The 19,975-nt window shown below is 44.1% G+C and overlaps 2 protein-coding genes across 5 annotated transcripts in view; both read right to left on the bottom strand.

The window, feature by feature from the left end:
- The window catches only part of CTF1 (cardiotrophin 1), a 30,087-nt gene extending 24,199 nt beyond the window's left edge, over positions 1–5,888 (bottom strand). Inside the window, exon 1 of the mRNA XM_073635109.1 lies at positions 5,633–5,888. Within this exon, the coding sequence (XP_073491210.1) occupies positions 5,633–5,888 (256 nt within the window). The remainder of the gene's footprint in view (positions 1–5,632) is intronic.
- Positions 5,889–11,271: 5,383 nt separating this feature from the next.
- FBXL19 (F-box and leucine rich repeat protein 19) overlaps positions 11,272–19,975 on the bottom strand; it is a 36,747-nt gene continuing 28,043 nt past the window's right edge. For all 4 annotated transcript variants that reach the window (XM_073635761.1, XM_073635762.1, XM_073635759.1 and 1 more), the window contains exons 11-12: positions 17,706–17,924; positions 11,272–14,513 (exon numbers count right to left, since the gene is read on the bottom strand). In XM_073635761.1, coding sequence (XP_073491862.1) covers positions 14,323–14,513; positions 17,706–17,924 — 410 coding nt within the window. In that variant the 3' untranslated portion in view covers positions 11,272–14,322. The remainder of the gene's footprint in view (positions 14,514–17,705; positions 17,925–19,975) is intronic.

Here is a 19,975-nt window from a genome sequence, read left to right on the forward strand (position 1 = left end):
GTGTGCCAAAAAGCTTCAAAGGATAAATTCACTTTTTTTTATATTCTATACATAGAATCCATCTCTATACACACCACTTTATTAAGCACACCTTGCTAATACCGGGTTGGACCCCCTTTTGCCTTCATTCTTCGTGGCATAGATACAACAAGGTGTTGGAAACCTTCCTCAGAGATTTTGGTCCACAGCGACATGATAACATCACTCAGTTGCGGCAGATTTGTCGGCTGCACATCCATGATGCCAATCTGCCATTCCACCACACCCCAAAGGTGCTCTATTGCATGAGATCTGGTGAGTGTTGAGGCCATTGGAGTACAGTGACCACATTGTCCAGTGGTGAGATGATTGGAGCTTTGTGACATGGTGCATTGTCCTGCTGGAAGGAGCCATCAGAAGATGGGGACACTGTAGTCATAAAGGGATGGACATGGTCAGCAACAATACTCAGGTAGGTTGTGGTGTTTAAACAATGCTCAGTTGGTACTAAGGGGCCCAAAGTGTGCCAAGAAAATATCCCCCACACCATTACACCACCACCACCAGCCTGAACCGTTGCTACAAGGCAGGATGGATCCATGATTTCATGTTTACACCAAATTCTGACCCAACCATCCAAATGTCGCAGCTGAAAATCACGACTAATCAGACCAGGCAACATTTTTCCAATCTTCTATTGTCCAATTTTGGTGAGAATTGTAGCCTCCGATGCCCGTTCTTAGCCGACAGGAGTGGCACCGGGTGTGGTCTTCTGCTCTTGTAGCCCATCTGCTTCAAGGTTTGATGTTTTGTGCGTTCAGAGATGGTATTCTGCATACCTTGGGTGTAACAAGTGGTTATTTGAGTTAGTTGCCTTTCTGTCATCTCAAATCGGTCTGCCCTTTCTCCTCCGACATCAACAAAGCATTTTCCTCCACACAAATGCCGCTCATTGGATATTTTCTCTTTTTCAGACTATTCTCTGTAAACCTCAGAGATGGTTGTGTGTGAAAATCCCAGTAGATCAGCAGTTTTTGAAATAGTCAGACCAGCCTGTCTGGCAGCAACAAACCTGCCACGTTTAAAGTGACTTAAATCTCCTTACTTCCCCATTCTGATGCTTCCTTTGAAATTCAGCAAGTCGTCTTCACCACGTCTAGATGCTGAAATGCATTGAGTTGCTGCCATGTGATTGGCTGATTAGCAATTTGCGTTACCAAGCAATTGAACAGGTGTACCTCATAAAGTGCAGAGAAAAGAATATCAATAATTCTGCGCTGCCCAAAAGGTGAAGTCAGCAGCTAACACGGCCAATAGGATATAAGCAAATAACAATAAAACAAAAACATGTGTAGCGCTAAAAGTTCAATATAGGGACGCTGAAGTCCAACCAATAATGAAAAACATCAAAAAAAGGGAAGAAAGGTCCTCAATATTTATAAGACTCATAGAAATTAATAGTCCATATAAATGTGGTGACTTCGTGTGAAAAACAATTCAAATGCGTGACATCCAAAGTGAAGACAGAAGAGGCACACCACCACCGAAAGTGGGAAGGCTTACCAGACGATGTCTATGAGGACGAAACGCTTCGGGTAGGACCCCACTGCCGCCATTTTCTGTACAGCGCTGATTTTACATGACGTACATGTGAGTGTATTTCTTATTTTAAATAAATTTTGATACTTGTTTTATGGAATTACGCTATGTGGCCTTTTTCCTTCTTGCTTTATATCATCACTATCTACTCCTCAACTTCATCCTGAGGGACACACAAGTCCACGGTTTACTTCTTGATGTTCATCCTCATCATATTTTCGGAATATCTACTATCACCCACCACCCAAGCCTGATTCGACCCCTTTGGGCGTACGCCCTATAGGGTCCATGAGATCTGGTAAGCTTTCCCATTTTCGGTGGTGGTGTGCCTCTTCTGTCTTCACTTTGGATGTCACGCATTTGAATTGTTTTTCACACAAAGTCACCACATTTATATGGACTATTAATTTCTATGAGTCTTATAAATATTGAGGACCTTTCTTCCCTTTTTTTGATGTTTTTCATTATTGGTTGGACTTCAGCGTACCTCATAAAGTGGCAGGTGAGTGTGTATTATAAAAAGGTAAATAAAACAAAAAATAATAAACACACTTTTTTTTTTTTTTTTTTTTTTTAGGAGCCTGGAAAGCATTGCACATGCAATCAGATCGCCGATTGCCAGGCAGGTCTCCCACAGACTGTCAGGGTAAGCGGTCTGCTCATACATACAATCAATGAACCACTACAGCACTCAACAGTGCCCTGCTAGTTCATTGAGAACTACCAGACAACAGCTGCAAAGACCGTTGATAGTTGTAGTCCATCCAATTAAGAGAACACCGTGAATGAATAAGACAACGGCATTTTTAGATTGTGGCAGAGAGCGGGGGGAGGAGATCCCCCACTCGCTGCCAAAATGGGGGGGATCAAGGGATGTGCCATGAGCATTGTGGCCTGTTGATATGTACAGTTGTGTTCATAAGTTTACATACCCTGGCAGAATTTAGGACAGTGGTGTAGTGGGTAGCACTCTCGCCTAGCAGTAAGAAGGGTCGCTGGTTCGAATCCCAACCACAACACTACCTGCCTGGAGTTTGCATGTTCTCCCTGTGCCTGTGTGGGTTTCCTCCGGGTACTCCGGTTTCCTCCCACACTCCAAAGACATGCTGGTAGATTAATTGGATCCTGTCTAAATTGTCCCTAGTATGTATGAATGCGAGTTAGGGACCTTAGATTGTAAGCTCCTTGAGGGTAGGGACTGATGTGAATGTACAATGTATATGTAAAGCGCTGCGTAAATTGACGGCGCTATACAAGTACCTGAAATAAATAAATTTCTTGGCCATTTTTCAGAGAATATGAATGAGAACACAAAAACATTTTTCACTCATGGTTAGTGTTTGGCTGAAGCCATTTATTATCAATCAACTGTGTTTACTGTTTTTAAATCATAATTACATAGTTTCATAGTAGGTGAGGTCGAAAAAAGACACAAGTCCAACCTATGTGTGATTATATGTCAGTATTACATTGTATATCCCTGTATGTTGTGGTCATTCAGGTGTTTAATAATTTCTTGAAACTATCAATGCCCCCCGCTGAGACCACAGCCTGTGGAAGGAAATTCCACATCCTTACAGGTCTTACAGTAAAGAATCCTCTACGTAGTTTAAGGTTAAACCTTTTTTCTTCTAATCTTAATGGGTGGCCACGTCTCTTGTTAAATTCCCTTCCTAATGACAACAGAAACTACCCAAATGATCCTGATCAAAAGTTTACATACCCTGGAATGTTTGGCCTTGGTACAGACACAGAAGGTGGCACACACAGGCAAAAAAATGGCTATTAAAATGTTAATTTCCCACATTTGTGGCTATTTAAATCCCAATTAGTGCCTGTATATAAATAGTCAATGAGTTTGTTAGTTCTCACATGGATGCTCTAAGTAGGCTATACACTGAGCCATAAGGAGGTAGAAAAGAACAGTCAAAAAGACCTGCGTAACAAGGTAATGAAACTTTACAAAAGATGGAAAAGGATTTAAAAAGATATCCAAAGCCTTGAACATGCCAGTCAGTACTGTTCAATCACTTAATAAGAAGTGGAAAATTTGGGGGTCTCCAAGCCAAGGTCAGGTAGATTTCAGCCACAACTGCCACAGGAATTGTTCGGGATACAAAGAAAAACCCACAGGTAACCTCAGGAGATATACAGGCTGCTCTGGAAAGATGGTGTGGTTGTTTTTAAGGAGCACAATACGATGATACTTGAACAAAAAAGAGCTGCATGGTCAAGCTGCCAGAAAGAAGCCTTTACTGTACAAGTTCCACAAAAAAGCCTGGTTACAATATGCCCAACACCTTGACATCCTCCCTACAGAGACCTCACTTGGTTGGTTACCCACCACCTATATTCCCAGAGTGCCCTGCAGTTCCTTTTGTGCCCTGGACAGTGCCTGTGTTGGTTGCCATAGCTGGGTTGTCCACCTCAGCTCTCGGCCATAATGTCCCTGGATGGCTCACTACCTTCAGCTTTTCACCATCAACATACGGTTTTTAGCGAGTAAACATGCATTTTTTTTGGGGGGGGAGGGGGGTTTCCTTTACCCCATCTGTGTCCATGTTGAAACGTTAGACCATTTGGAGATCATGTATGTGTGTATCTCATTATATATATATATATATATATATATATATATATATATATATATATATATATATACATACATACATACATACATACATACATACATACACACACACACACACACACATTTTGTTTTTTCTTCAATTACAGATATACCACATGCTTGCTCCTGACGAGTGGCCCAATAGCCACCAAATGCATAGAGCTACCAGATGCCATCTTTTACTTTTGTATCATATTTTACGATTTTTAACTATTATGATAGGACCAGTGAGGACATAGGTCATGCAGGCATTACCTTGCAATCTGTGTATGTACTTATACGCAATTGGTGGACTGTGTAATTTCATCATGTTTTGCCAGTGTTATCATGTTTAACTGTTTCTAAACTGATATTAGGAACATGTATGTAACCTTTGTATATGATTTATAAACACTTTATATATCCACCAATTTATTGAATTGCTACCATGTGCTTCATATAAAGTCCCACCCCCTCGTTGCTATCTCTTTGTTACATTGATAGGGATGGAAATACATGGCCTTATCAAAAGCCCCAAACCCTGGTCCCCTCGTAGTATGCCTCATTAGGTTTTTAGTGGCATTGGTGAAGTAAAGGCTTCCTTCTGGCAGCTCAGCTATGCAGCTCTTTTTGTTCAAGTATCCTTAAAAACCACACTGTCTTTTTGGAGAGCAGCCTCAGGATTTCTCCTGAGGTCACCAGTGGGTTTTTCTTTGTATCCTGAGCAATTCTTCCACTAGTAGTGGCTGCAATCTTTCTTGCTCTACCTGACCTTGGCTTGGCATCAAAAGAGCCCCTAATTTTCCACTTCCTAATAAGTGATTGAACAGTACTGACTGGCATATTCAAGGCTTTGGAGATCTTTTTATATCCTTTTCCATCTTTGTAAAGTTTCATTACCTTGTTACACAGGTCTTTTGACTGTTCTTTTCTACCTCCTGATGGCTCAGTGTCTAACCTGCTTGGTGCATCCATGTGAGAGCTAACAAACTCATTGACTATTTATACACAGATACGAATTGCAATTTAGAAAGCCACAAATGTGGGAATTTAACCTTTAATTGCCATTTTCACCTGTGTGTGCCACCTTCTGTGTCTGTACCAAGGCCAAACATTCCAGGGTATGTAAACTTTTGATCAGGGTCATTTGAGTAGTTTCTGTTGTCATTGTGATTTAAAAAGAGTAAAACACAGTTGATTGATAATAAATGGCTTCAGCCAAACACTAACCATGAGTGAAAAATGTTTGTGTACTCATTCATATTGGCCAAGAAACCATAAATTCTGCCAGGGTATGTAAACTTATGAGCACAACTGTATTTGAACAAATTCCAGTTTGTCTTATTACGTTTTCCTTTCAACAGTAGAGTCCTCCTCCTTCGAGGCCACTGTCAACCAAAAAGCTATAGCCACTAATGTAGCTTGATGTTGGAGTTCAGCTTGTACCTCTCTGGAACTTCTTGTTGGCTCTTCGTCTGTCATTCATGCTATCCTTCTGTTCAATCTGGGGCCGATTATACTCTTGTGGCCACATCCAGGGAGGTTGCACTCCCCTGGAACTTAAAATGAATAATTTTTGCAATGTGGTTACAGGAAGATCTAGCTGCTTGGAGTCATTTCCTTTGGCATCATGGTCAATTATCTTATTCCTGATCTCTTTGGCCAACGTTGCTTCTTCTGGTCCATGTTCAGCTTGGTGCATACCACATCCCTCCACCCACTCTCCACCTGGAAATGATGCTCCTGTGTGCCCACAGCACCTGGCAGGGAGGAGAGGGGAAGCCAGAAGTGCAGTGGAAAGGGGCACACAGGGGGCCCAGGCAGAAGGGCAAATTAGTTAGTAGACAGGAGGGGGTGATCAGCACGGCAGGGTAATTACTGGTACTGATACCCCTGTGTGGTTCTCTCCACAGCAGCTGAAAGATGGCTTCTCCTCCCCCTCCTGCCAGCTTTTAGCTGCTGCGGGGAGTGCCACACAGATCACAGTTTACCTCCTCCTGTCCACAATCCTTTGCCCCCTGCTGAACTGAAGACCCTGGCCAGGAGGCCCAACAGTACCCCCTTTATCAGCTGCCCTGCTTGTTTCAGCCCTACAAAAGGGAGAACCAACATGCCGCAACTGCATTCATTACACGTGGTTATATACACTTAAATGAGGGAGTACAGTCACCGAATGTGACATTTGGTTTCATTTTTGCCACAGCAGGTGTACAGTCCTAGACAGTTGCATGATCTTCAGGAGGGCGGTTTGGTAAAACAAAGGCTTGACCTCCTGCCTTTAGCAGCCCCTGGCTACCTAAAGTATGCAAACAGGACCGTAGATGTATTTTTCTAATTCCCAACCATAAGAAAGAAGTTAAATATTTAGAAATTTGTTATACATCCACGTAAGCTTTTAGTTTGGTTCGATCACCTTTCCACGATTACAGGAAGCTGCTCTCCGATGCTGAGAACTGATGTGTAACCTTTACTTTGGGTACAGCCATGGCACCAAAGGCTAAGCGCACATGACCTAAAATTAGGATCAATTATTTAAGTAAATAATTTGCATAACGACAGCGATATGCAGACAGGGAGCAAACATTTGGAAAACAGGAATGAGGTCATCCTTGCTGCGGCAGAGAATGACCCCCGCCAAAAGAATGACAGCGCTAGTTTCACCCCGTGGGGTGTGCCCCTGTCACAGTGTCCCCATTGTCTGCCTAGTGACACAAAGCAGGTCATGTGGTTTGGCGGCAGTGTCAGGGGGAAACCTCGTCTCTCTGTCAGCTCAGAGGAATCCAGACAGAAACTCACTGCCAAATACAACGCCTAAGGGCCGATCACACCCGCCGCTGTGCCCCGTCCCACCACCCACTAGGGTAGCATCACGGTGACACAGCTGGGAAACAATTTCATAATGGGAAGCTAATTGAGATCATTTGCCGCACACTTTGATTATTCAGAAGAAGGAAAGTATCTGTTGGATTGGCGATGCTTTGGCCATATTGTCTCCGGAAGTTAAATCTAAAACGCAGATGGTGTGTGGAAGAGTTAGACCCCGTGTCATGTTTTTACTGCAGTGTCACCCACTGGAGAAATTCACCCCCTCCATTTGTTTTCACCAAGACCAGGAGTGATTGGGAAACACCAAAATTTCCCAATGGGAGACAACAATCTGAGGGAATTTCTCACTTTGGAGAGACTTCCTCTTACTTCCTGTTCTCAAAACAGGCTTTAACCACTTGCTTACTGGTCACTCATACACCCCCACCCCCTCTTGCCTAGGCCAAGTTTCAGCTTTTAGCGCTGTCGCACTTTGAATGACAAGTGTGCGGTCACGCAACACTGTACCCATATGACACTTTTCTCTTTTTTTGAGACAAAGCAACGCTGTAGCCGTCTTTAGGCTACCATGATGAGTGGTTAAAAGCTGAAATCAGAGATAAGCAAATATGGACTAAATTACAAGAGTCTTGTGCAGTAATCCAGTGTGATAAGGACCGCTCACTGCTGCTCTCTCCTTATGCAGGGTGACTGGTCTTGTCTCCGCCCCCTCCTGTTAGACAGCCTTGTTGTGGGTGGAGGCTGCTGGGTCCCTCCCCCAGCTCTTCCTAGGCTATGTACAGCACAGTGATGCCATAATGATGTACTTTTAAAAAGGTAATATCTGTGATTGGCGCAAACAAAGTGGGTGAATATTTTGTTGTGGTTATTATACAGAATCTCTTATAGCACCAACAGTTTGCACAGTGCTTCACAATATGAGGGCAGACAGTACAGTTACAATACACGAGGAATCAGAGGGCCTGGTGATTGAGGAATATATACAAACAAAAGTTTTTGCACATGGTCAAGTTTTGGCTTTAGCTATACTTTAAAGCTCACCTCCACGCACATTGCATCCATCCTTTATCCAAGCAGAGTCCTCAGATTTATAAAATAAATGCTTACCTTGCTCTGAAATCATGGAATATTCATTGTTAGGCCCGTGATGTAATCAGTCACTGGCTGGAAAGGGTCTAGCTTTTGGTCTGCCGGAGGAAGGCTTAAAACACTAAAAGTTCCCATAGAGACATAATTAGTATTGGTGGGCAGGCAGTGGGCATTGTGTATGAGCCCCACAAGGTTTGAGGAAGGTGGCATGGAGTGGAGATGGGTAGCAATAACCTGGCATCTTTAAATAATTCCACCCAAAGTTCAGATCGCGCCAGTGTACTTAGGTCAGTGCAGTACAAAGCAAAACTGGATAGGGGGTGCTAAATGAGCAGTCACAAAAATGGTGGACATACAGCAGGGCACAAGTATCCAGTCCCCTGCACAGGAAATGCTGCAGGGGAAGAGTCTGGAGAATCAGTTCTCTAGTCTAGAAGATATCTGAGCAATGCTAGCAAAAAATCTTTATATAAACAAAACAAAAAAAAAAAAAACACAGATACAAAATATATATATTTTTTTATTATCTAGATATGTGGTCTCCAAACAGTGTGAGCCAGATGTGGCCCTTTGCTTGCCTTTATCCAGCCCTTGGGGCACCATTCCTTCTACTAACACCAAGGCACCATTCCTTCCACCAATACAAACAAATGGGCCACTATCCCTCCCACCGACACCACCAAGGGGGCCACTATCCCTCCCACCGACAAGGGGGCCACTATCCCTCCCACCGACAAGGGGGCCACTATCCCTCCCACCGACAAGGGGGCCACTATCCCTCCCACCGACAAGGGGGCCACTATCCCTCCCACCGACAAGGGGGCCACTATCCCTCCCACCGACAAGGGGGCCACTATCCCTCCCCCTACTTACCATAGTCACTATGGTTCACTCCTACTGATGGTGGGGCACATTCTACTTCTACAGGCTACAGTCTGGCCCCACTAAATTCTTAAAGACAGCAAACTGGCCCTTTGTTTAGAAGGCTTGGAGCCCCCTGATCTAGTAATAGATAGATCAGCTTAACCAAGCAGGCAGATGGTGACGTCGACGCCTGAACTGCTTGGTTCTAGATCTGACTCGGAAAGAAATGAGCATGGCAGCCATGTCGTTTTTAACAGAAGGTCAGCAATGGCAGCTTACATATTGCTCTCTGTGCTGTGTTTCCTATTAACCAAACACTCAATGGCTGGTCCGAGTACAAGGTGCCTCAAAGTGATACTGGCTGGCTTGGGTCACAATGGGAACTTACACGTGACACCACAATAAAACTGCGGGTGCCAGGACCAGATTAACCAAGGAGCTACGCTATTGGCTGATGTGGGTTTAGTGGCCGCTGACCTTTGAGATGTTGGGAGACATTGCAAGGTGGGAGTTCATACATGAAGTGTGTTAATTCAGGGGGATCCCAAGGAAATACTCCTGGAGGATTGTACCACTTCTGACATTTTCTTCAAAGATGCAGGCACCGGCTCTCCCATACTCATCCTGGCTTACCCATCTATTCCAGCCTCTCTCAACCAAAGTTCCTCCAGAAGGTTGCTACGGGTTCCTTGAGCATTAACAGACTGGCCTTTTGCCTCATGGTATCCGGTGCGAATGCCACTCTGCCAGCAACCACTGGACCAGTGGAGATTCTGGTTTTTAGACAAAGTTACCATTGGCACCGATGATCATGTTAGCTGGCTGTAAGGGCAGCAGTCTATCCACTGTTCCCAAAGTAGATGCCAAGGTCAAATTAAGCCATGTAACCATGACTTACACTGTTTTAAAGCATATTTAAAATACAAAATGTAATACATTGCAGCTTACCAGTCCTTAGATAGGATGGCTGAAAAGTTTTTCTGCATTTCCCCTTTATTTTCACCTGGAGATCCTGCCAGAAAGACTTCCCGTCCTAAGGTGCGAACGCTTACACCTCCACTGTATCTAAGGAGGGAGCCATTACTCCCAATTTGGATTGAAAATAAGTAATCCTTTAACTCACCTCCATTACATGATGGGGAGAGAAATTTGTAGATTACAGATGATAGCTTTAAAATACATCAAGACTGATTTTGTATCCAGATCAGTACACCAAAACTTAGGACACTGTCTTTCAACAGCTATTTTCTGTACCTGCTGAAAATGTTCTTAGTCTGAAAAAAAAAGAAAACCAATGCAGCCACAACAACATCTAATGACAAGCAATATTACTTTTTTTTTTTCCTTGGGCAAGTACAGACAGTCCCTGGGTTACAAACAAGATAGGGTCTGTAGGTTTGTTCTTAACTCAAATTTGTATGCGAGTCGAAACAGGTACATTTTTTAAACGCAACTCCAGACAAAAAATACATTTTTACGTTTTTGAATAGGGAAGGGAAAACACCCCTGTAATGTTTGTTTTGCTGTCTGTGGCCCTGCTCAGAAGATTTCACCTCACTCTGTCCCTGTGACAATTGGATTTTGAAAATTTGGGGTTTTCATGGAAACAATGATTGGTGATAAAGCTTCAGTGTAGACACCTTTTTCCCCACGATAACTCTTAAAAGGAGTGAATTTTCCTTCTTAGGGGAAAATTTCCTCTCACTTGCTGTTGTCTCATCCATTTGCAAGTATGAGCCGTATGTAAGGCAGATGTTTGTAACTCGAGGACTGCCTGTATGTAAAAATTATATATTTTTTAATGCTGTAATTGTATCCAACAACTACAGTATTAAAACAGAGAAACAGAGGCACACTGCCACCTTCAGGCTGCAGCTTGAAGGTTTATTTTATCAGCCTTTAGCCTGCATACCATCCCTAAGCCATAGATGATGTCAGGGTCACATGCTAGGGAGCCATTGAAGAAAAGAAAGCAAGTGCATGTTGATTTGGGGGAGTGAGGATTAAAGTAAACGTGTTGCTGAAGCTGACCAGACATTATATAATTTTCTTATTCAATTTCCTTTAGATTTAACTACACAATGTAGTACAAGGGACTGCCTGGTTGCATACAAACTGAAAAAGTGTTTAACCTCATATTATATGGTTTTGGTAAATCTAAAAGAAAATTGTATAATGTATAGCCTCAGTCCTAAATATGCAAAGCACTGGCTCAATCCAATTCTTAAAAATCGAAACTGATCTGTAGATAAAAAACAAAGTCTCACCCGCATATCTATAAGTAAAAAAAAAACAGACACAACATCTATACAAAAAAAACACTTTATATAAAATAAAAAATGAAAAAGAACAAAATAACAGAGAAGAACATTAGAAACCGCAATAACCGGCGGCAAGAACAAAAGGGGGGGGGAGATGGAGAGACATTTCCATCATGTGCCTGTAACATGCGACACAAGAGTCCGGCACCTGCAATACTGCGCTTCTCTCCGACCCCCCCACCCCACCTATTCCCCAAGAAATAGCTGCACAGAGATGCTTGTCAAGCCTAACCCCCCGTCACACATTCAGAGGCCCTCGTTTATATTATTAAGCCCTCCAAAGAGGGGGGGGGGCCCCAACATGCCAACAACTAATAAATCCAAAATGAGACAGAAGCACGTTGTTCTGTAGATTCCCAAATCCACTGTTCTGCAAACATCAGGCATGACAGTGAAATCATCAGATACCTATATAAATCTATGTATATATATTTTTTTACTTTTATGCTTGCACATGTTTTTGAAGTATCCAAAAAAAAAAAAAAAATATTATGAAATAACATTCTTGGTGCACCTCCGCTCAAAAAAAACCTCAGCTTAATAATTTCCAGTCATCAGCTCTTTAAAACTTCCACAAGAGAACAGAGGCCTGTGCAAAAGTTGAGCTTGGCTTTGAAGACCACAGACTATAGGAGATTTAGTTCTACAACCGGCTTGCAGTGACGCCTAATGGGTAGTCCCATTTTAAAAAGGGTTCAGACATCACACAGCCCTGAGGACTGTAAATCTCTGAACGACTTCCTAATGCGAGAGAGTGAAGAGGCGTTCAAACATTCCCGGAGAAAAAAAAAAAAAAAAAAAATAATGGCCGACTAAAAATGCCCACCTCAAAAGTCTCTTGAAGGAAGCTGCCCTTCCCTGACCTCACAATTCAAGGTAGTAAAACTGAATGGTTTCAACATAACTAAAGTGAATGCACCAGCCTAAAACTACTATGCAATCCAAAGACTTAGAGAATGGCAGCTTCCATCAAAAACCTCTAAAAAACAGGCTGGCCTTCTACTTGGTGCCCGGTTACCAGCAAATCATCAGATTTTGGTCCATTTTTAAGGACTGTGATTAAGAGCGAGGTGTGAGCATTTTCATGGATACTTCAGGAGTCTACAACCAAACCAGAACATGGAGGAAACTTGCACTTTAATACCTTAAAGAGGCTGCAATAGCCTGGATTCAGTAGGTCATGCCCTCGCCCCTCCCCATAACGATGGCGTCATCGCTGGATTCCCAAATGATTTGCTTACAATCAGAGGAATGTGACACCATCACTTGACTTTGTAACGGCCATGAGAAGAACCAAACTCTGGTGGAGGAGATCTCGTCTCTGGTTTCCCCCAGAGATAGGGCTCCTGTTACTTTGATTGCTTCAGCAGATCGTGCCTGGCTTCTCCCATTAACCATGGTGTCATAACTGGACTCCAAAATTAGATGCTTACTCCATCAGAGGAACCTGACTCAAATCACTTGGCTTTATAATGGCCTTGAGAAGAACTGTCAATTCTGGTGGAGGAGATCTTGTCCCTGGTTTCCCCCAGAAGGATACAGCTCCAGTTACGTAGATTGCTTCAGCAGATCAGGTCTTGCTCCTCCCATTAACAATGGTGTCACCGCTGGACTCTCAAATTATTTGCTTATTCCATCAGAAGAGCATGACGCAATCACTTGGGCTTCGTAATGGCCTTGAGAAGAACTGTCAATTCTGGTGGAGGAGATCTTGCCCCTGGTTTCCCCCAGAAGGATACAGCTACAGTTACGTAGAATGCCTCAGCAGCTCATGCCTCACTCCTCCCAATAATGATGATGTCACTGCTGGCCTCCCAAATTATTTGCTCTCTCAGAGAAGAAGCGTGATGTCATCACTTGGTTTTGTAATGGCCACGAGAACTACTGTGAACACTGTTGGAGACCTAATTTCTGGTTTCCCCAGAGAGATAAGAAGCAAACTTAACCAACAACCACATGAATCTGAAAAATAAGCGTTAAGCAAGTTATGACATTTAAAAGGAGAATGTCTACTTTTTTTGTGGTCTTCTTGGAAACTGGAAAAATGGAATGACTTGTTCATAAGAACATTTCCCTCACTGTGGACAGGCTGCGTATACAGCTTTCTCCCGGCAAGGCCAACCTTAACCATGGTTTCATTGGACAAAGGCATCGTGGACCTAGGTAGACTAACCATACGGTTTAAAAAGTTGAAGATTTCACTGTCCTGTCTTCAAAACAAATACGAAATGGGTGGAGTAAAACTTTAATAACACCAGTGAGAAAAGAAGTTACTCGGTATCAATGTGCCCGGCACCGTGACACGCCAGGCACAGATCGCCCTTACCCTGAGAAGTAGGCTAGAGGCGCTTCTGCCTCTCGAACCCTCCTAAGCGCCTTTAGCGGGACGGGATTCAGTGAGCAAATAAGCTGAACCCTTGGAACCCTGCAGTTTTGTACCCCGAATTCCCTAGCGACCCTCTGTTCCCCCCCCAAAAAAACTATGTGGCATCAAGTACATCCCAAACCCCTTAAATCCATCCTGCAGAGTTTAACCCACCCCCGAAAAAAAAAAAAAAAAAAAAAAAAAAAAAAAAAAAAAAAAAAACCACGACCCAGACCCTTTAATAACAGTAAACCGTTGCCCCTCTCCTTGGCATGCGCTAGCGCTGCCATGCATGCATTGCCTCATGTCAGGAGAACGCAGTAGGGGTAGAGAAAGGGCTACCATGGATTTAAACAAGCCCACAACGGGCTGCAAAGAGGTATTGAGCCCATCTGTGTCCCCCCTACACTTTAATATATTCGAGGTGTCCACACCCCAAAGGTCAATGTCCAGGTGAAAAGTTCCTTCCCCCAACGAAGAGCGGCTTCAATCCCAGACGCAGCGACAGCTTCCGGCTACCGCTGGCTGGCACATTTGCAGCGTCAAGTCAAGGAGTTCAGTGCAACCTCACTTTCCAGGCCCAGCAGCAGTATCTGGGCAGGTAGAAGAGGCAGATACAGTAGAATAGCCCCTTTCTGGGGCAGGAGTGCCGTGTGGAGAGGCCTGCACCGCTAGGTCTCCCGGCTCAGGACTTGCTCCTCGGCGCATTGGAAGGGTTTCACGTTGGGCTCGGAGGGAGGATCCTGAAGCAACCGCTGAAAACCCTCGCTGGTGAGGAGGCGGCAGGAACGCAGGTCCACCAGCTGCAGGTGGGGGCAGCGCTTGAAGAAGGCCAAAGATTGGTCAGTCAGACGGTGACACCCTGAAAGGAGGAGTTAAAAAAGGTTACTGTCAAACTGAACATTTAATAGGCAACCTATCAGGAACAGGACTTGCCTACTTGTTATTGAAGGTGGAAGTACCCAGGGCTGTCATCTTTGCTATGCAGGTCCTTTACCTGGAGCATTTATGCAGCCAGGGAAGAGGAACACAAGATATGCATGTGCTGCTTGTACATCTCGGACTCATTATGTGGCAGGACCAGGATGACAGCCCCAGAGCCTACAACTACAAAATCACATCTGCAAATGCCACTTCCAACATTTCTAGGTCAAACTTTTTATTTTAAATACACATACACAATTTAATCATAAACCCCACCCCCGTAAAGAGTAAAGAAATCAACACACCCTAAATTCAGACTTTTGTGCCTTAATTTTAGTATCAGGTGAAGACAAAAATTACTCCAAATAGTTACACCATCTTTGATTGATCTTATACTCGACTTAGGTTTATGCTTACCCGCTCGGTGCAATAGAGTTGCACAGAGCAGCCCCAAACCTCCTCTTCTCATGTCCCCCACAGCAAGCAGCCAATATCTCTTTCAGGGCTACCAAGATTAAAAGTACTATTAGATCTTTATCAGAACCCTGAATTAGGACCCAATGAAGGACGCATGACGTAATCATGTCATTGTTCACTTAACCAACTCCGGACCGTCCACTAACACACACACACACACACACACACACACACACACACACACACACACACACATATATATATATATATATATATACACAATTACCTCGTAAAAAAAAAAAAATACAGGGGTTATGGCAGCTAGCTGCTGCCACCATAACCCCGGTATAGAACGTCACAGTGGACGATCCTCTTACACACACTTTAATGGGCAGCGAGAAAGGTGCCCCCGACGATTGCTGGTCGTTTGCCCCGCTTACCGGAGCAGTCGGTAGCAACGAAAACGATCTGACGGACAGGAAGCCGAGTCGAGTGAGGGCAAAATGGCCCCCACTCGACTATGCCCCTGGAGGACCGGAGCGACGTCTGACGTCACTTTCACCTAATGCCCTCCAAAAGAGGGCCAATTTTTTTTTAAATCTTATTTCTTTATTAGAAAATGTAAACGACTTTTTCTTTTTTGCTTTTAAAGTGTAAATGTGAGATCTGAGGTCTTTTTGAACCCAGATCTCGCAATAAAGAGGACCTGTCATGCTTATTTCTATTACAAGGCTGTTTACATTTGTTGTCATAGGAATAAAAGTAATAAAACATTTTATTTATTTATTTATTTTTTTAAAAGGGACAGTGTAAAAATAAAAAAAATAAAAATGAAAAACGCCTTGTCTCTCCGAGCTCACGCGCAAACGCAAGTCTCGCCCACATATGTAAACGGTGGTCAAATCACATATGTGAGATATTGTTCGAGCGTCAGCAATAATTCTGGCACTAGACCTCTTCTGTAACTTAAAACTGGTAACCTGCAAAAATATTTAAAGTGTCGTCTATGGGACAAAAACAATGTACCAATTATCCTAATTACAGACTGTATAACACTCAATGTATTAGTTACTAAGTCTATACGTAAAAGCAAACATAACATGTATGCACCAGTTGATTAATAAAAACCTTTGTTCAACGTAAAAAAAAAAAAAAAAAAAAAAAAAAGTGTCGTCTATGGAGATTTTTTTAAGTATCGTAGTTTATCATCTTTCACATTATACAAGAAAACTGGACTAACTTTACGGTTTTGTTTTTTTTTTTTAAATTCATGAAAGTGTATTTTTTCCCCGAAAGAACTGCATTTGAAACACTGCTGCGCAAATACAGTGTGACATAAAATATTTCAATGACCGCCATTTTATTCTTTAGGGCAGTGATGGCAAACCTTGGCACCCCAGACGTTTTGGAACTACATTTCCCATGATGCTCAACTACACTGCAGAGTACATGAGCATCATGGAAAATGTAGTTCCAAAACATCTGGGGAGCCAAGACGTTCGCCAACACTGCTCTAGGGTCTCTCTATATATATTATGTTTGGGGGTTCCAAGTAATTTTCTAGCAAAAAATACTAATTTACACTTGTACACAAGTGTCAGAAAAAGGCCTGGTCCAGAAGTGGTTAATTTGACTACAGAAAAGGAGGAAATGCAACAGGGCAGCCTTCGGGAGAAATCAGCAGCGCTGGTTGTGCTATGGGAAAACTGCTTTGCACAGGAAGAATAAAGGGACATGTAGTACAGGCAGCAGTTCAAGTAGTTTTAAAGCCTAGACTTTTTTTTACCTTCATGCATTTCCACCCCCTTTTAATTACCTGAGCCCTTCATTCGATCCAGTGCTGTGCACACGCCTGCAGCTGTTCTCTCCCCTCATTTCCATGTGTCACTGGCTTTGCCGGGGCATCGGGAGCCATTGTCGTCAAAGCCAGTGACAAGGGAGCAGGGCCGAGCGAGCACCCTCGTGGGAAGCGGCTTCCTCGTGGGGGACACTGGACAGACAGGAGGGGCCAGGATGCTGAAGGGAGACTGGAGAAGAGGTTTGGGGCTGCTCTGTGCAATTCCATGCACAGGGCATGCAAGTATAGATAGAGATAGATAGATAGAGATAGATATATATATATATATATATATATCTCTCTATCTCTTTTTAATTACCTTTACAAAACTTTCACCTTTAAAAGAGAAAAAAAAAAAAAAAAAAAAAAAAAAAAAAAAAAAGATCCACACTGCAGTATGATACAGCTTAAAGTGACACTAAAAGGTTCATCTTTTTTTTATTAAATAAACATGTCATACTTACCTCCACTGTGCAGCTCGTTTTGCACAGAGTGGCCTTCTGGGGTCCCTCGGCGGCTCTTGCGGCTCCTCCCCGCATCAGATAACCCCCTAGGAGAAGCTCTTCCCCGAGGGGGTTACCTTGCGGGCGCGCTCCAGAGTCCAGCATTCAGTGTCCATAGACGCCGAATGCAGGCCCCGACCCCGGGCGGCCGCGTCATTGTATTTGATTAACAGCAGCGGGAGCCAATGGCTGCGCTGCTATCAATCCATCCAAACAGCCGAGAAAAAACACATTTACAACCCCTTAAGGGAAAAGGCCAGAGCTAATTAAAAATTGATGAAAATGCAACGGTAACATTGTATAAAAAGGTTGCAGGTTTTCCATTACTGTATAAAGATATAAAGCCTCCATGTAGCTCTATTCAAGTCATTACCTGTGAGGTTGAGGTGAGTGAGGCTGTCCCTCAGCGGAGAGGTGACTGCGGTCAGTATGTGGATCCCGTGATCACTGATTTGGACGCAGTGACTAAGATCCAGCCGGTTGAGACGAGGAGTGTGGCGAAGCAGCAAACGCAGGACGGAGTCCCCCATATCCAAACCGCACAGGCGCAGCTCAGAGAGGGAGGGCAACCGGCCCCGGGGGTCCGACACAACTGTGAAAGAGAAAACAGAAAGGATTAGAAATACAAGCCTGGTGGGAGCACAGGGGCCTCTACATGGAAATCTCTAACTGGGAACGTGCTTGGAATAAATTTTCCCAAACTAGTCATTACCGCTAAGGCTTTCAGAGAGATCTGCACTTCAAACGCATTTTTAAAAAAGTGACCTAAAGTGGACCTACCATCAGATATATGTTCATACTAAAGCAGATATTTGTAGTTGGAGATCGCTGGTCTCACCAGAGTGAGATTTGGTAAGATCACTACTGTGCTAATCACTGTTCTCCTTGCTGGAGGCTCCGACATGAGGAAGCAAAGCCCTGCCTCTACCAAGATGGCCGCCTCCACACAGAGTGACAGTACAGAACAAGGCATGGGAAGACAGGAATGGGGAAAGGATCAGCTACAGGGAGACCACAGGGAGACCACAGGCAATACCGGTGATCAGTTTTTTTGCCCTCTGCCCTGGGCACAACTTCAACAGTTCAGTACTTCTAAAACACTGACTTGGTAAATGACAGCTAGGTTGCGGCAGCTGAAATGGTGCTATTTTTAGAGTCAAGTTGCCAGAACATGAATATATGACATTCATGTAGTCATTGACTCCTGCAAGCTGCAATATAACATCCTTCTAATAGCACAAAATTACAAAAGGGGACTGTGCGTATGTATTCAATTATCCTACCAAAAAGAGGCGTATTAATAAACATAGTAGAGTAAACGCTTTCAGCTATAAAAGCAATAAATATCCTCTGCAGTATTGATACAAATTACAAGGGTGCCACCTGCTGTGCAACCTACAAACTGTAGCGCTTAAGAGGACAGTCTAGCCAGCAGTGGCACAGTGACCCATGCCAGTTACTGAAGGACTCTGGGAAAGGAGAGCGGGGGGGGGGGGGCACGTAACCTGCTGCTGGCTTCTAATATCCATTATGGAATCCAGCAATGAGATCTATGTTCTGGTCTACCTGAAGGCATCTCCATAATCTTAAATTATTGAAAAATAAGTACAGGGATGGTGGGAATCCCTCATAATGGGCACAGCAGGTGTACAGACCCGGGAACTCAGCACAGGGATGGTGGGAACCCCTCATAATGGGCACAGCAGGTGTACAGACCTGGGAACTCAGCACAGGGATGGTGGGAACCCCTCGTAATGGGCACAGCAGGTGTACAGACCCGGGAACTCAGCACAGGGATGGTGGGAACCCCTCATAATGGGCACAGCAGGTGTACAGACCTGGGAACTCAGCACAGGGATGGTGGGAACCCCTCATAATGGGCACAGCAGGTGTACAGACCTGGGAACTCAGCACAGGGATGGTGGGAACCCCTCAATGGGCACAGCAGGTGTACAGACCCGGGAACTCAGCACAGGGATGGTGGGAACCCCTCATAATGGGCACAGCAGGTGTACAGACCCGGGAACTCAGCACAGGGATGGTGGGAACCCCTCATAATGGGCACAGCAGGTGTACAGACCCGGGAACTCAGCACAGGGATGGTGGGAACCCCTCATAATGGGCACAGCAGGTGTACAGACCCGGGAACTCAGCACAGGGATGGTGGGAACCCCTCAATGGGCACAGCAGGTGTACAGACCCAGGAACTCAGCACAGGGATGGTGGGAACCCCTCATAATGGGCACAGTAGGTGTACAGACCCGGGAACTCAGCACAGGGATGGTGGGAACCCCTCATAATGGACACAGCAGGTGTACAGACCTGGGAACTCAGTGCAGAGATAGTGAGGGCATATCATAAATGGGAACAATGAGCTTGGCACAGGGATTGTGCGATTCCTCCATATTGGGCACAGCAGGGTACAGACCTGGGAACCAAAGACCAGCTTACACCTTTAGAGTATCTAAACCCAAGAACAAAAATGTAATATTGCAACTCACCAATTTTTAGATGTGGTGGCTGCATTAGTTTTAAGCTTTTTACCCTTTAATCTTTAGCTGGTGATCCTGCCAGTAATGCACCCCCTGTCGTATGGGACAATGCTCACTCGCTGTACTGTATATGTGGAGGATGAATACTGCC

Source organism: Aquarana catesbeiana, linkage group LG06, assembly GCF_042186555.1.
Source record: "Aquarana catesbeiana isolate 2022-GZ linkage group LG06, ASM4218655v1, whole genome shotgun sequence".
Taxonomy (NCBI): Eukaryota; Metazoa; Chordata; class Amphibia; order Anura; family Ranidae; genus Aquarana; species Aquarana catesbeiana.